Source organism: Anopheles coustani, chromosome 3, assembly GCF_943734705.1.
Source record: "Anopheles coustani chromosome 3, idAnoCousDA_361_x.2, whole genome shotgun sequence".
NCBI lineage: Eukaryota > Metazoa > Arthropoda > Insecta > Diptera > Culicidae > Anopheles > Anopheles coustani.
Genome location: NC_071288.1, coordinates 11,118,782 through 11,134,974, shown reverse-complemented (window position 1 = coordinate 11,134,974; position 16,193 = coordinate 11,118,782). Strand labels below are relative to the sequence as shown.

The 16,193-nt window shown below is 46.7% G+C and overlaps 4 protein-coding genes across 4 annotated transcripts; 2 read left to right on the top strand and 2 right to left on the bottom strand.

Moving 5' to 3' along the window:
* Positions 1 to 165: 165 nt before the first annotated feature.
* LOC131259993 (cyclin-G-associated kinase) lies at positions 166 to 7,575 on the bottom strand. Its single transcript, XM_058261612.1, has 5 exons — positions 7,318 to 7,575; positions 6,535 to 6,908; positions 3,408 to 6,476; positions 3,158 to 3,319; positions 166 to 3,015 (listed from the first exon to the last, which is right to left on the bottom strand). The coding sequence occupies exons 1-5, from the start codon at positions 7,448 to 7,450 to the stop codon at positions 2,905 to 2,907; spliced, it is 3,849 nt and encodes a 1,282-aa protein (XP_058117595.1). The 5' UTR covers positions 7,451 to 7,575; the 3' UTR covers positions 166 to 2,904.
* A 502-nt stretch (positions 7,576 to 8,077) lies between these two features.
* LOC131260006 (twinfilin) lies at positions 8,078 to 10,285 on the top strand. The gene is made up of 4 exons (XM_058261655.1): positions 8,078 to 8,242; positions 8,388 to 8,465; positions 8,531 to 8,642; positions 8,713 to 10,285. Exons 1-4 carry the CDS (start codon positions 8,218 to 8,220, stop codon positions 9,527 to 9,529), a joined length of 1,032 nt encoding a protein of 343 aa, XP_058117638.1. The 5' UTR covers positions 8,078 to 8,217; the 3' UTR covers positions 9,530 to 10,285.
* Positions 10,286 to 10,466: 181 nt separating this feature from the next.
* LOC131260012 (DNA repair protein XRCC3) lies at positions 10,467 to 11,817 on the top strand. Its single transcript, XM_058261663.1, has 3 exons — positions 10,467 to 10,547; positions 10,620 to 10,960; positions 11,029 to 11,817. The coding sequence occupies exons 1-3, from the start codon at positions 10,520 to 10,522 to the stop codon at positions 11,464 to 11,466; spliced, it is 807 nt and encodes a 268-aa protein (XP_058117646.1). The 5' UTR covers positions 10,467 to 10,519; the 3' UTR covers positions 11,467 to 11,817.
* Positions 11,818 to 11,833: 16 nt separating this feature from the next.
* Positions 11,834 to 15,993, bottom strand: LOC131260000 (regulator of G-protein signaling 7-like). The gene is made up of 5 exons (XM_058261650.1): positions 15,029 to 15,993; positions 14,842 to 14,955; positions 14,656 to 14,781; positions 14,292 to 14,583; positions 11,834 to 13,020 (listed from the first exon to the last, which is right to left on the bottom strand). Exons 1-5 carry the CDS (start codon positions 15,991 to 15,993, stop codon positions 12,961 to 12,963), a joined length of 1,557 nt encoding a protein of 518 aa, XP_058117633.1. The 3' UTR covers positions 11,834 to 12,960.
* Between the last annotated feature and the right edge of the window lie 200 nt (positions 15,994 to 16,193).

The window sequence follows — 16,193 nt, the reverse complement described above, 5'->3', positions numbered from 1 at the left end:
CGTTGAAACAGTTAACACGTAGCGATTTTTTTCAAAAACCCACCTGTACAAGAAAAAATCGAATACATGAACCTCCTACCAACGTTGAGTTTCCCACATTATCAACAAGTATAACAATCGACACAAAACGATAATTTATCATTCAACACTATATATTTATGTATGTATATATATATAATATATTTCTTTACTTTTTTTGTCTGATAGCCTGTGTGTATACGAGTACGAGTGGAAAGTGAATTCATTTATCATGCATTCGCATACTAGTTTTGCATGTAACAATAGTTGTATATTCTGGAAATGTTTCATTTTTCATCCCTTAACGGCGTTCACCCATTCCTCTACTCGTTTGCAGTTCGATTTCACCCGCCGTGCGCTTCCGAGCTATTTTAAAATTAAATAGTAATAAGTCGTTGCTAAGCTATCAAAAACTATGGAACGTAAAACAAGGTTACACGAGAGTATAGATGTCCATCCAGTTAAAGCGGGGCGGGGGCGGGATTGGGACAAGCCACCGGAGGACACGAGTAGAAATCTTCCAATTTGCACCAACCCGCTGCCCGGGGGTTGGCAGCTCCCACACCCTAATGATTGCTCTATATTTCCATATGCCGTCTGCTTCTTCACCCGACCAACAAGACCTCGCCATAAAGCCAGTTGCCTGATCATGCCTCAATCGTACCAGACTGCTATTGCTTTGCTCTCGATGCCATTCACTAACTTGCATTTCCTCCGATTCGAACCGAAACCCTTGCCTCTCTGATTGCTTTGACTTGTAATAGTCACCATACTACACCTAAAGGCCATACGCAAAATTGAATAACCCCCAGGCGTTAGCGCGAGGACGGCCGATCCTTTCCGCTACGCTAGTACTTGCCATAGGATTGCTCCTGTGTTAATGTGGTAACGCATTGTTGCAAGGTTTCTTCATTGACGCAAAATCATTACACCATAACCCGCACTTGTCGAGCAGGGAGGAGGATTCTGGGAGTACGGTGGTACCATATTTTACATAATCAACCCAAATCATCAATCGCTACGGATCCCACCGGAAGTGGTGATCAGGAACAGGGGGCAAACAATTCGGATTGGATTATGCATCCTTTAAAAATATCAGCGTTTCATCCATCACATCACATCCATCGGGCTTTGCCAGGGTGCCTAAACCCTTTGGCCAACGCGTGCCGCCGCTTCTAAGACGCAGGGTGTTTTTTTAAGACAACAAAAATCACATCTAACATTACTTAGCCCTTACATTGTTCATAACATTTACGGTTTGAAATCAACGCTGCCTTCCATGCGTAGTTAATATGTTATAATCTGGTGGTCTTACCATTCGCCCCACACTTGCGCGTCTACCGATTTCCTACTAGTCTACTTTCCTAGTGCCGTGTACATTTCCACGAGTGTGTCTGTTTGTTCCTTTCTCTCACTATTGGTTTTTAGCAGCACTACATAACATCATCGTTTCATTCCTATCCCAATGTACATATCCTGGCGTACGTATACACATTGCTGTGTATGTGTTGCACACTAGAGTTAGCGTAGAGAATAATTTACGGACTTATTACACCTATTGCATTCAACAATCAACAATGTGGGGCTACAAGCAGGCAGCGCACGCTGCCAATAACCGTTCATTGGGAGTTTTTAATTCTACATGCTCGTTTTATGTGTAGCTTATCTGTTGTTGTTCTACGTTAAAGTTTATATAATATTACTCTTTATTCGTAGAGATATTTTAAGTTGCATTTGTTTTTGTTATACCATGTGAATTATGTTTGAGAACGATTAAAATCCATCGGAACTGAGCTGTCCTAACAAAATAGCATAGACACGATCGGTTTTCCATCTTCTGGGAGTGGGCGTATTTTTAATGTGTTTCCTATGTGTTAATTGATCTGTCGTGATACGTAATGACCACTCGCCATCTTATCTAATGCGACTTGTAACATGTTTAAAATTTGTAACACATCCCAAAACAAACATTTTCTAAAAGGTGGACACACTTAGCTGGTAAAAACCAACTGGAATTTATTATCTTTAAACAAGGAAGGATCAGCCAAAAGTCCGAGTACCATCAGAATGGTAATGCAATGATTGGGAAGATAGAAACCAAAAACCTGGTGGTCCAATTTCCTGAGTTCCTAGTCAGGAAACAAGGAAAGCCTTCCTTAATGCCTGCATATGTTATACACCTTACGAACGGGCGAGTAAGCTTCCTCTTGTAAGGTCAAAATTAAAAGAGCTTTATAGCAACGTTTGAGCAATTGGCATTTGGAAATTACGAATTGCTAGCTAAACTATCGCCTGGTGGATACTAACCAAGGTGTGACACATTTCTGTTTAAAATCCTCGTTAGTCTCAAAACAGAAATTGAACAAAGCTAATAAATAACAGCGAATAAATTCATGGAACTTTGTGATGTATAAAAATGCACTTTCGTTGATAAGAATGGATAGGATTTCATGAATGTGGAATAGGGAAAGCGGGTCAAATTATCACATTCGCTTCGCTTGAATCATTACCGCCCTCAGTCCTTTGCCTTCGTCCCATTTCCAACGACCTTTTCAGCAACGTATTTATCTCAACTATATTCATTTCGCTTACAGCGCGTATCCATTCCATCCAACTGCTTCTGGTTTCACTAACCGTCTTTTTTTAGGGGGATGTGGAGGAAGGTAGCTAAGGTTTGAAGTAAACTGTCTTCGAACGGTTACAATATGCACATCGTAAAACCATTCGTGGATAAAAGTACGTAGCATTTTGTGTGAGTGTATGTGATGTTTCCTCGTGTTTGCACGAGACACCAAAAGAGCGAGCTATTTATCACCTACCCCATCGGTTGCTAGTATTGATAAGTATTGCCGGCGCCTTTCCATGCCCTGGAGGGGAGCATAGCTTTTAGTTAGCGAACAGATTCTGCTGCGTGGCGTCACTTTCGAACTCAGTCCAGGCGTTATTCAGCTCCATAAATATCATCTTCGCCATGCTTTCGTTTTCCGTACCGGTGTGCTGCAAAGAGTACAAGCATTGTTACGATCGAATTTAGCTACGAATTTACAGGCTGTCGAATCCTAATACAGACAAAGCAGCAATTTAAACCCATAGCCATTTTGAGAACTACCCAGTTCAACACAATTCGACGCATTCTTACCTTATCCGGGTGAACAGCCAGACACGCTTTTCGATAGATCTTCTTTACATCGGCTGCCGAGACGAGCTGGTGCATTTCACACTTTGTCCACTTTGCACCGGGCCACAGGACGGTATGCACCGTGCAGAGAAGCGCTCGAATGTTGCTCTTCTTGCCTTCCGTCTGGAAAGAAAAAAAAAATCGGAGAAAAAAGAAGGAATCATTGCATGCGCCACTCACTGGGCGTTGAAAAACGATGAGAGACCCTTACCCATTCCATCAGTTTGACCCGTTCCGGATCCATTTCTCTGACCAGCTCCTCCTTGCGCATGTCGTTCATCGTGCGCGGGCCCTGATTTTTGGTGCTCCCGAACGAGTAGCCCTGCTGGCCAAGAATATCGCCGAATATATCGCCAGACCGTCCACCACCGAGACCTTCCTTCGCGCCGTTTCCATTGCTACCGTTCTTCGGTGGCTCAAAGTGAGACCGGCTGTAATCGGGTCGGTTGCTTTGCGGTTGGCCATCGTTCGGGCTGCGCATCTGATGGTTCGGTGTCGACGGAGCCCTCGGCGATGGGTTTGCCGTGCTAGCTCCACTGTACTGATGCGTTGGGCTGGAGAACTGCGTCGAGCGAGGGCTTGGCGTTGTGCCGGGCCGGTTTCCACCCGCCCATCCCGCCGAACCCGCTCCACCAGCACTGCCAGTAAGACCCGCCGCCAGGTTGCCGATGTCCGCGAACGGATCCTTCGACTGTGAAACGCCGGGAGCGGCGGCGGCGGCGGCGGGCTGTGACGGTTGCGGTTGTGGTGCTGCGGCACTGTTGTAGAACACCTGCGGTCCTACTCCGGCAAATGCGTCGAAACCGAAGCCGTTGTTTGCGTTGCTCGCCCCACCATCCGACTGACCCGCACCGTTTGTGAAAGGGCCACTGGCCGGTTGCGCCACTCCGCCAAAGTGGTCAAAGTTTAAGTTCAGCCCGTTCAAGTCACTGCTGGATTTTGTGGCCGGAAGCGTTCCGCCAGCTCTCGCCGCACCACCGTCGTCAAACGTCCCGAAGATATCGTCCAGGACGGCGGTGGACTTTGCTCTGGAAGCGCTTGCATCGCCGGACGGAGCTTCTACCACCGGTGGGGCCAATCCACCGAGAAGATCAAACGTTTCCTCAACCACCGGCGGCGGGTGCTGACCTCCTCCATCTGCTGCTTGACTAGATTTACTTAGGTTTAAGAGATCCGCCTCTCGCTCGTGTTCGTCACTCACCTCCGGCGCTCCGGCACTCGGAGAGGAAGAGCGGCCCGGTGAACTTTCTCCGAGCACCCGATGGGCTGGCTGCGGGGAAGGCGGTGCCGGGCGTGGTGGAGGTGGCTTCTGCGGAGCCACCGAGGATCCCGATGGTTTCCGATTCGGTTTCGTCACAAAATTGTCAACGTTCTCCTCGTACTCGAGCTGGCTGGCGAACAAGATGCGTGGATCACGTTGTCCCTTGGCCGCACGCCACGGAGGCTGAGAGGACGGTGGACGCTCCGAGTCACCAACGAATACGCTCAGTGCTACGGAAAACTTCTGCGGAACGTGCTCCAGATCGGGCATCTCGTCCAGTTCGCTGCGGTCGTAGTTAATCAACGTCTCCTCCTCGGGAATGTAGCCGGTATGGAACTGTAGCTGACAGATTTTCAAGCCCTGTGGACGTCCCATACCACCGAGAGCGTTACGTGCGTGATAAAGTGTGATCGTTACGTCCCCGCACACGGTCACGTTCATTGCGAGGGCGATCTTGCCTTCCGCCGAGTGATACAATCTCATGCGTTCGTAGTCTTGTAGCGTGCAGAAAACGGTCCGATCGGCAGTGGCTACCTCCACGTACATCCGACATCCGTCACGTGCCTTCGTCATGCGTGGGACGGGCGAGACGGCCAACGAAACCAGCGTCACCGGCTTGTAGTGCGGGAGATGCGGCACCGAACGGACAATGTCACCAAGATAGTAAAGATAACGCAGCTCGGATGGACGCATGTTTGGGGGTGTACGCTTGATGGCAAATATCTGCATGGCGTCCTCCGGTTCCGTTACCAGCGCCGCGTAAATCAGCAGTGCGCAAACCACCGTGGCCGCCAGTGCACGGCCACTATCGGGACTTTGGATGATGACGATCGTTTTGGGATCGGCACTCAGAAAGCCGTAAATATCTTCCACCAGCGAATAGAGCCCATTGAGCAGCGGTGCCTTTCCCGCTTGGGGCGGCACTGGCGCATAGATGAAGCCAGCCTCAACTGTCCGCACTGGCGGGGGCAACCGTGGACTGGTGTTCCTCGGGCCCATATTGTACACGCTTAGCTTTGTCGGCTGGTACCGGCTGTCGAGGAATACTTTCACGTCATCGATGTGATTCGTGCGGTAGGCGGACTCTAACCCCTCCGACGGGCTTGGCATCACAATGATTCGTTGCGTGATGTAACTTATGTCCAGATCCGTCCGGGCGATGCTCTGTTGTACCGTCTGCATCACTTTGGAGGAAGTATCCTTCAAGTTCTTGAGAAAACTACCCGCACCACCTTTAATCGATGAAAACAGACCACCACCTCCACCACCACCCGCTGCCATCTGTGGTGCGACTTGTGGTGGAAAACCTGCATTTCCCGGATGATGTGAGGAAGGCGCATTAACGGTCACTCGTACCGGATCCGGTGGACGCTGGGGATACTTGTTCCTGCTCGCTGCTGCTCCTTCGATTCCCACCGCCACTGGACCACCCGGTGGAATGACGGGACGTGGTGGAGCCGGTCTCTCCGGGACCGCACCAGCACCGTTCGAACGCGTATGTATCGGACTAGGCGCCGGAGTCATTCCCGACGGTGGCGAGTTCAGTGGTTTACCCAACAGACCCAAAGGTGATTTCAAGGGCCACCCTTTCGTTTCCGCGATCGCTGCCAACCGCTCCAGTACCATTGCCGTGTCAAAACGCTTGCTCGGATCGACCTGCAGACAACCACGGATGATTTCGCTGAAGCACGCGTACCGTGAATCGTTCGGAATCGTGTAGTTTGCGTTAATAATGCGCAGCTTTGCCGAGTCCTCAAACGGATGCTTACGGTAGCAGAGGCAGTACAAGACGCAGCCGAGCGCCCACACGTCCATCTTTATGCCGATGGGATAGTTGGCCCACGTGTCCAGCTGCTCCGGTGCCCTGTACATGGGGGTGGTGCATCGCGTTAGTGCATCCTCCAGGGTGTCTCGCTGCGCCGCGTTCCAAGTTACATCGGGTGCAAAGCTGTCTGTAGACGCTGAACCAAAATCGCACAGCTTAAGCAGGCCATCGCTACCGATGAGAAAGTTTTCAATCTGTAAAAAAAGGGTGGGTTTAATTAAAGCAGGCTTTGACAATGTCGGAACCAAATACCTTTATATCCCGATGGTTGATCGGTTTCGGTTGACTGTGCAGGTGGGCGACGGCTTTGGTCGCCTGGTAGAACACCCGCAGTACCGTTTCCGGGGCAAGATCCTGCTCTAGACAGTCGTACAAAGAACCACCCTTGCAGAGCTCCGACACTAGCAGATATTCGGCCCGCCGCTGAGAATTGCTGCTCTGCGTCCGATCGATAAAGCTGGCCGCGACAAACTTTACCACATTTGGATGGCCGGACACCTGCTTGTGAATGTTGATTTCACGGATGATATTATTGCACTCCTCCTTGTCCGTACCGAGCAGACGCTTCAACGCGTACTCGGTGTTGGACTGCACATCCTGGGCCACGAACACGTATGCAAACCCACCTTGGTTACGAAGAAAAGGGAGGAAAGTTCAAGTTAAAAATGATACATTAAAAATGAATTAGAGGGCTGATTGAAATGCGTCCCCGTTGGGACGTGTCCTCTGGATGCGCCTCAATCCTAAGGCCCTTTTTTGTACGGATGAATGCGAATTCCAACTTGGAAGACTCCTACATTGTGTCCTTTAAATGTTCTTTTCGCTTTGACGCTATTATGTTCAGGCGTACTCGTGTCTGTACTCGTATGCTTTATCCCTTGGCTTCGGACAAAGGATAAGCGTGGGCAATACGATATCGAACTTTATCTGCGGACATGTAGCAGCTGGGTAGAGTTTCTCGCCTACCACATCCGCAGTGACGGTAGCGAGATAACGATAAAATCAAGCCCACCCTAGAATCCGCGGGACACTAACCTTCCGCTATAACACGCTTGATACGCAACTTCACGTTGGACACTTCCACCGTCTGGCCGACGAACTCGTTCTCCAACCCATTCGACGGTGTCGCATTGAAATAGTTTATAGCCGATTTGAGGAAATCACTCATTTTGAACACCCGCTCGACGAATGCACTGCGCGACGAAGATGATACTCGTGTCGAACTTCTTTATCAACTGTGTTTCGTCACCGTTGCCTTTTCGGAGTAGGCTGCTTTTTTGCTTCGAGTGTCAACTCAGTGGACCTAATCGCAAAACATCCCCTTTCATAGAGCGTAGGGAATTCTACTTCTTTCTTCCCGACGATGACAACGATTCTTGTCTTGTGTACTCCCACTTCCTTGAGAACTACGAAAAGTCATCTAGGATTTCACTTGCGCTTGTGCTATGGCGAAGAGGGAGACGAAGGAAAAGTGAACAGCACAGCATCATTAGTTCTCCTGACAGCTCAGCAGTCAACAAACCCGGTTGATGGTGCCGAGTTTGATACTTCATATAGGAGACAAATGTAATTTTATTTCTTCATTTTAAATTGCAAAGTTCTAGGATTTTTCAGGCCAGAAAGTAATCTATACATTTGGTTTTATGTTAAATTACATCGTTACCTATAAAAAAACCGGTTAATGGTATCAAAAGCGAGCAATATTATTCCGTAATCATACGAACGCTTTGACAACTTGCTTCGATTTGACATCTGATTTTGATGTAATCAGAACTGCCAGAGAAGTGAAATTCACGATAAAAGAAAATTGTGATCTCTCGCCAGACTTGCCCATTTAGTTTGTTTTGTTTCCGCCGCCTGAAAATCCACCGACACTGCCCAGAATTTTGCTTCCATCCGTTCCCCTAGTGCACAAAATATCGTCTCGCTTGCATCATGTCGCATCAGACTGGTATCAAGGGTAAGTTTTTCCGATTAAAATTACCGAATGAATCATCCTCCCTCCTGGTGCCTCTATCGTCGCCCGAGTGGAAAAGTGTTGACAAAAAAATAAAAGAAATGCAGCTTTCATGACCAGACACATTTTCTCCTGCTTTCTTTCGCAGCGAATGCCGAATTGTTGAAGTTCTTCGGCAAATGCAAGGATGGAAAAACCCGTGTACTGAAGGTCTCCATCGAGAACGGTATGCAATGGACGCTTAATTGGTAATCGAGCGGTATACTTACACATCCTGTGGTTTTATTTCAGAGGAGCTTAGGCTAGTTAGCCACAGTGACGTCAAGCGGGACTGGGAAAAGGACTATGACACACTGGTTAGACCGCTCATCGAAGAAAGTACACCATGCTATATTTTGTACCGGTATGTTTGTGCAACCCGAAACGGAACCGGCCTCATCCAGAGTGCTAACAGCCTCTACTCTTTTCAATAGATTGGACTACAAAATTCCCACCGGGTACGCTTGGCTGCTTATGAGCTGGGTGCCAGAATCGGCCTCAGTGCGACAGAAAATGCTCTACGCTTCGACGAAGGCAACGCTGAAGCTTGAATTCGGCTCTGGCCACATCAAGGAGGAACTGAATGCGACGTCCAGAGAGGAAACGACACTCCAAGGCTACCATAAGCACCGAATTGACTTTAGCACGCCGGCCCCGTTAACTAGTCGCGAGGAGGAACTAGCGGAACTCCGCAAAACGGAAGTTAAGACAGATTTTGGAATCGATACCAAACAGCAGACGCTAGGGGGAATAAACTGCCCAATATCGCCAGCTGCCGAACAAGGGCTGCACGATATGCGTAGAGGAGGCTACAACTATCTTCAGTTCCGTATCGATCTTGAAGAGGAGAAAATTCACTTGGTAAACGGAGCTAACATCCAGTTGAGTGAGCTTCCGGCGCAGATCCCAACGGACCATGCACGCTACCATTTGTACATTTTCAAGCATCACCACGAGGGAACCTACCTCGAGAGTGTCGTGTTCGTGTACTCCATGCCCGGTTACAGCTGCTCTATCCGCGAGCGTATGATGTACTCTAGCTGCAAGGGGCCGTTTTCGGCGACGATCGAAAAACATGGCATCGAGGTGGCAAAGAAGCTGGAAATAGACGATGGGGCGGAGCTGACAGAGGAGTTTCTACATGAAGAACTGCATCCGCGGAAGCTAAATCTTCGTCCGCAGTTCTCCAAGCCAAAAGGGCCCCCGAGCCGTGGCGCTAAAAGACTGACCAAACCTCAGGCCGTTGAGTAGGTCTGATACTACTATGCAATTTGTCAAACACATAGAACATTTACTATGGGAACGCTTTCGGTACGGCTTCCGTCTTATTCGTGACTGTCCGCGGCCCACCCACCTTTCATCGCATTTCGCAGCGCATTGTGGCAATACAGTTTTACATGTTCCCTTTTTGTTTTGTATGTGTGAAAAATAACTTATTTGTCCTTTTTTATGTAGACCGCAAACACAGGAACAACGATTAGTAACTAGAATAATGCCCGACTAGACAACAAACCGTTATCATGCAGAACGAGCGAAATTATATTTCAACATATGCCAACAGTATGCTCATAAATTATGTGTACAGAATCGGAAGTATTATGCAATCAAATGTAGGCAGATACAAAAACAAAACAACCCAATTTGAGTTAAGTAGATAAAGTCAAAAACAATTTTATAGAATACCGGAAGTGTAACAAAATTTATCGGATTCAAAAAACAAAGCATCACGACTATATGGGCAATCGTCGTTAAATGTTTGGCCATCGATTACAGGAGACCCGATTGCCTTGTGTTTCTTTCCGGCTCCTCAGGAGCACCAAAAGTTGTCTGTGTTCGTGTGGGGAGATTATTGAGATTACGAGCGTAGTATGGCTTAATGGAAAATTGCATGATGTGCTTCACCATTGTCCGTCAATAACATTATTTTCTTGTACGAGCTCAAAATAATCAATCAAACATAATACACAATCGAACTGAATAAAGTTATTATTCTATTTTTCAAAACGATTCAACATTCTTCATCAACCCAATTGTTTAGTTAAAATACCAGATCGATCTTCCTAACAAAACATTACAATTTTAATTACACAGATGACCAAGCAAGCCATGCTGCTGTAAGGTTACTATAGCAACCAGTTGGTCATCTGTATTGGAGAAAAACAGAATCAACAACTCCGGTGCAATGTCAGTTGTCAGTTCGGAAAATTGGCACGCGATGAAAGGAGTGTATTTCTTAGCATTATGCCAGAGTTTGAAGGATTTTCTTCTGGTAGGAAATCGAAGGCAAAGTATTCATTTGAGTAATTTAACATTCAACTCTGAAACGATCATTCTTTGCCAGGAAACGAAATAGTAAACAAGCATGCAAGTCGCTGGCGTAAACTAAGCTTCGGCGTACCTGTGCTAGATCGCTTGTCCAGCGGCGGAATTCCTATGAGGGGCATCTTTGAGCTGGCTGGTGATCCCGGCTCCGGCAAGACACAAATCGCTCTAAAGCTGGCATTGGAAGCCCAGCGCCAGATCAAAGGGTCTTCTGTGGTATACATCTGTACCGAGCATATGTTTCCGTCCGGAAGATTATTGCAAATGGAGGCTGAATACAAACGGCAGAATTCTCACGATGAAGCGATACGGTGTCATCAGTTCGTGGACAATGTTCTCGTCGAGCATATACGATGTGTGGTAAGCCTCAATGCGCAGTCCAAAGGCCTTCGAAGTTGATGTTATTAACTGTTTTGATTCCTTTTTAGCCCAAGCTTATGGCGTGTCTGTTTGATCGGTTACCGGCGCTGCTAGAGAAAACACTCGTTAGCCTTCTTATCATCGATTCCATCACAAACCCTTTCCTAGAGGATGAGGACTATGTTTCTAGAGCGCAAACATTTCGTACAATGGTACACCGGTTACAGGTGCTCCAGGAGCGGCATAATTTTGCCATATTCGTCACCAACCAGGTTCGGGCTGTGATCGATTCAGCGACACTCGACGACGAGCGGACGATTCCTGCCCTCGGGCTGGCCTGGAGTACTCTGATCCACACGCGCATGCAGCTATCACGGCTAGCGAACACGAAGCAAAAGTTATGCTCATTTACGTTCGGGTCCACCACTACTCCCGGCCAGGGGTTCTTTCAAATCGATGAAACGGGCCCGGTGGATGTTTCAGACGCAGTTTCCCCTACAAAGTAAGTTTAATTTTACGGGTTACACACCTGCAGAGGTTTACAGATTTATTATTGTTCGTAAAGATAACTTTCCGGTTGCCGATCGACCACTGGCACGTGCCAGAATGAGCGATCGTAATGCGGAACAATAGTAGCGTATGTTTGTGACCGTCCGTACCGTACACATCAATGCACCAGTTTCGACCAAATATGATAAAAACGTATAGAAATATATAGGAAAGTTTAGTTAACAGCACAGTACATAATGTTTTGCTCAGCAATACGTCCTAAACAGTTTCCTAAACAGATCTTTATGAGCGTTAACATACACTTGTGGCTAGTAGTAGTAAGATTTTCTTCAAATATTGTTCAAGTTTTTTTTGGGTACGTTTTTAACCTTCATCCATGCGGGTCGTCTTTTTTGTTTACGATGTTAAAGAGTTTCCTAATCTAAGCACATTTCGATTTTGAGTCTTTTTTAAAATGTTGCTCACATACGCTAACCATAATCAACTAGTCTAGTCTCTGTAATCGTTTTGTTTTAAAACATTTCTCACTATTTTTTGTTTGTCTTTCTTGTTTACGAACGGTGGTGGGTAATGTCGTTTTTAAAACGTCGATATTTAACAACACGTTAGAGTAGAAGCGGTAGTTAGAGATCTAAACGTAATCGTAGCGTAGGATATATATTAATATATATTTTAACTGCATCAGCACGCGGGACAAGAGACCGACATTGATGGGATTACATTTCATCTGCTCCCCGCGAAAAATAAGATTGTCTTAGTAGTAACATTACACAGCTGATAGCCAAGGGGGGTTCGTTTTTTGAAACATCCTAGTTCCTATGTTTCTTTAATATGCTTGTTTCCAATTTGATTTCTTTACGGCTAACACTATGTACACATCACAATCTGAATACCCGATAGACACAGTTTCTTTTGCTAAGATATATAAGAAGAACAATCATTGCCTTGGGACCTCCGGATCTGGAACCAAAAACCCATCCATTGCCGGAACATGTTGTTACTTTAAAGCTAATACGTGAGTTATCTTTTTTAAACTCCAGGTAGTAACTATGAAATCATGTTTTAACGGGCTACACAATCTTCTAATCCCGGGCGTCCATTTTAATACTCTAAAAACGATAACCGTACAGTTCTGCTTTCATTTTCCTATGTAGTGTATATTTTTTGTCTAAACATACCTCCACTGTGACTCTTGCTTGCTACTCATATATATATGTTGTGTAATTTCTGCAATCAAGCATGGCTGGTGGCTTCAAGTGTTGTATGGTATTATTAAACATGGCATTTGTTTTGCTAGCGTTTCAAAACTGCGTACATTTCAGAAATCCGGAAGATTACTTGAAACAAATTAAAATTTGTTCACTAGTTCTTGTTATTTTTTTTTTAACAAAGACGCACTTATTTTCCCTGGAAGTTGTAAATATTATGTCCCTAAAAAATATGTATACATTTTTTCAAAAGAATGAAAATAGCACGTAACGAGGCAAAAGTTAATTTATCACAGGCGTGTCTTTTCTTCCGGAAAATATTCGAAGTCCTTTAACGGAGGTCTGAAAAATGGGTGCGTGGGTTTTATTAGGAATAGAAATCTGATTTGGTTTGGTTTTAATATAGTTTCAACGAGGAAGAAAAACAAAATGGACTACAATCTAAGAAAGTTAACGTGAACACTACTGAGCGCATGCTATTGTTGGTCAACATTTCATCTGTAAGTGTTAACTTATGTTGCCCGAGCTAGGAATGTTGAGAAAAATCTATCACCACATAGTTATGTATTACTAATGAAATACAAAATGAACATTTCCATAAGTATTAGCCATTCTGAGCGTAGTGTGGTATGTATCGTTATGTAGGATGTAGATGAAAATGGAAGTTTCCAATCGCATTCACGTAACCCCCTTTCAAACGAATTAGTTAAATGCATCGTCTTTGTTGTAACAATTTTTGTTAATGTGTCCATTGCCATCCACACGTTCAATGGTCCACAGATTACACCACGTGTTTATCAAAAGTGTAGAAAAGCACCAGGAACAGTTTACAACGTATAAGATGAAAATACATTCAAGGGTTCAGAATGTGTTTGACGATCAATATGTACCAGTTAGTTCTTTTTGTGTACACCCAAAACATCCAAAAACACACTTCGTATTAAGTATGTGTCTTCACCGTTACCATGAGTATGTGCAGCATTTTATTTTTTTTTGTTTATTTTTGGCAAAGAATTTTAGTAAGTAAGGTTCCAACCCAGCCTATCCAGTGAAGTATCAATATTAATACGATTTTTATTCCCTTTTAACAACGTTCCAATCGTTGGAAAACTCGTTTCAACTTTGATAATCCAGTAATCCGTATCAAATGCCGACTATATCCTAAACGATGGTAAAAATTTATACAACCTAAACGAGAACTCTAATGGTAGTCTAATTCGAAGGAACATTCGGTTGAGAACGAAAAACAAAACTGTATGAACAACTGATCATGAGCATTTTCCGAAACATTACAAACTGGCAAGCATAGCGACTAGTCTACCGAAAAAGCAGCATTACAATAACCAATATGGACTACAGATCGAAGCAATAAGTATCGAGATGAAGATAAGATCAACGGAAACAAAACGGACACGTAACGTACTGGCACGCACTCGACGGTAGTATCGACGTGCGACACCGGTAGTGTTCTATTCTAGTGAGTTCTAGTGCGCTGCCAAATGAGGCGGGAAAAAGCCCTCCTCTGGCAACGCTCAACACTCAACGCTCTATGCTATAAAAAAAATAGCCTAGTAGTTTAGCTTGACGCCAAAAAGGTTAGGAATTGACTTTACCTTCTTTTTCGAGCCGTTCAGACATTCTTTATACATGTCGGAACGCAGGAAGCGCGAGTAGGAGTCGCTCTTCATGAGATAAAACACGTGATCGGCGGCAACGTCGAAGCACCAGCGGCTCGGCTGGGCCGCACCCTCCTTCACCACCTCCCGGGCGAGCTCGAGCGACTTCGAGTCGATGTTGACCGGGCATGCGGCGTCCGGCGCGAGGTACTCGTTCCAGATGGCCTGCGCCGCGTCCTTTATCTGTGATTGCGGCAATGCCTTCATGTCCTGTATTGCCTCCCAGAATCTGCGGGGTTCAGAAAAGAAGATGAATGTAGCATGTATGCACCATAATGCTGAGAAACAGCTGGTTGTTTACTTTAAATTTTCTCCGCTAAACTCTTTGTCCAAAAATTTGGTGAACTGTTCCCTTCCGACCGGATCGTTGAGCAGCTCCCGGAGGCTAAAACCCCAACGTTTAACTCGCTTCATCGGTATGTCCTTGCTGTAAACAATGAAATCCTTAGTACTGCCGAGGCAAAACAACCTTTCGACTTCAACATACCCAAGCTTCTCGGCATCCCAAAACTCGGTGTTATCCGTTTGCCACGGGTTAGGATGGTCCGACGTCGAAAGGAAGTAATCGAACTCACTGTACTGTTCGTAGTACGAAATGTACCTGAAAGCGGTAGACAAAAAGGTCATCCATAATGTCCCAACCTTGAGTGGTTTCCTCCCCCGTTAGTACTTACGATTCGGCCACCTTGGACACCTTGATCGTGCGCCGGTCCAGCTTCTGCTTTAGCAGCGTAATCGTCTTGGCCATCGTTTCCGCCGGATTGCTGTGGGCGGCCGTCCCGGCCGAACCGGATCCGAGCGTCGAAGCGCCTTTCCGGTACGCCTTCTTGATGTCCATCTCGGTCGTGTTAACGCAGCCCGGCATCGGCCGGTGCACGTCCCAGAAGGCGCGCTCCTGCGAGTCCAGCACCTTGCGCTCGAGTTTGTCGCGCTTCTTGTCCACCTTGCTCTGTGCTTCAGCCTGCATGAAGATGAACTCCCACTTGCGCGAGAACATCTTCTGCAGCTTGGCCAGGTTCTCAGCCTCGTAGTCGGCCAGCTCTAGGCGCGTCTTATTCTGCATCGTGCGCTTGCACAGATAGATGGCGTAGTCGGTGTTCTCCGGTTCCCAGAAGTTAGACGGCCAGAAGTACGGCGTCTGGAAGCGGTAGAACGTGCCGTCGTTTCGCACCGTCAGCTGGTGGTCGTCGATCGGGAAAAGGTACCCATGGGAAGCGAGCAGATGGGCCAGATGAAGTGCCTCGCTAATATCGTCCACCGTTAGGTTGGCCATGATCCACTGGATCAGATCGGCCCCGGTAAACACCGACGGTACCTTACTCATGAACGCCTTCACCGTGCGCACCGACACGCCTGTCCCCTCCGTTTGCATGCGCTCGACGATGGCCTCCATCTTTTTGTAGACCAGAATGTTCGGTGCATCCTGGCCACCGTGGGGTAGGATCTGCTGCGCCATGTGGCTGCTGCTGTTGGCCATCGTGGTGGCGCTGAAGCTTACGACCGCAGTGCCGGAGCTGCCACTGCCCACTCCCGTGCCGGACGCCTTGGCCGGAATGCCCGTCCCGGCGCTGCTCGAGCTCGAGTACATGTTTTTCGCAAGTTTTTCTTTTTCTATGTCGACACTTTTCTTCGTAACCATCGTTTGCTGACTGAACGGCTGCTGCAGGGAGGCTGGGTATCCTGTGTGTTCGTGTCGGTATGCCTGTTGTTTGTGATTTTGAGGCCCGCAAAAATGATTTGCGTTGGAAGGATGATTTTAGACTTGTTCACTATTTCTTTCTCTTTTTCCCTCCCCCTACAATAATTGGCCACTTCCGCCTGGCGTGATTACATCCGTGA

Coding starts and splice junctions, on each gene's coding strand:
- LOC131260006 (XM_058261655.1), top strand. CDS start 8,218: ATGTCGCATCAGACTGGTATCAAGG. Junction 8,243..8,387: donor GCATCAGACTGGTATCAAGG/GTAAGTTTTTCC, acceptor TTTCTTTCGCAG/CGAATGCCGAATTGTTGAAG. Junction 8,466..8,530: donor GAAGGTCTCCATCGAGAACG/GTATGCAATGGA, acceptor GTTTTATTTCAG/AGGAGCTTAGGCTAGTTAGC.
- LOC131260012 (XM_058261663.1), top strand. CDS start 10,520: ATGCCAGAGTTTGAAGGATTTTCTTCTG. Junction 10,548..10,619: donor GTTTGAAGGATTTTCTTCTG/GTAGGAAATCGA, acceptor ATTCTTTGCCAG/GAAACGAAATAGTAAACAAG. Junction 10,961..11,028: donor TCGAGCATATACGATGTGTG/GTAAGCCTCAAT, acceptor ATTCCTTTTTAG/CCCAAGCTTATGGCGTGTCT.
- LOC131260000 (XM_058261650.1), bottom strand. CDS start 15,993: ATGGTTACGAAGAAAAGTGTCGACATAGAAAAAGAAAAACTTGCGAAA. Junction 14,956..15,028: donor GTGTCCAAGGTGGCCGAATC/GTAAGTACTAAC, acceptor TACCGCTTTCAG/GTACATTTCGTACTACGAAC. Junction 13,021..14,291: donor TGAACGGCTCGAAAAAGAAG/GTAAAGTCAATT, acceptor CCCATTTTTCAG/ACCTCCGTTAAAGGACTTCG.
- LOC131259993 (XM_058261612.1), bottom strand. CDS start 7,450: ATGAGTGATTTCCTCAAATCGGCTATAAACTATTTCAATGCGACACCG. Junction 6,477..6,534: donor TCAACCATCGGGATATAAAG/GTATTTGGTTCC, acceptor CTTTTTTTACAG/ATTGAAAACTTTCTCATCGG. Junction 3,320..3,407: donor GGGTCAAACTGATGGAATGG/GTAAGGGTCTCT, acceptor TTTTCTTTCCAG/ACGGAAGGCAAGAAGAGCAA.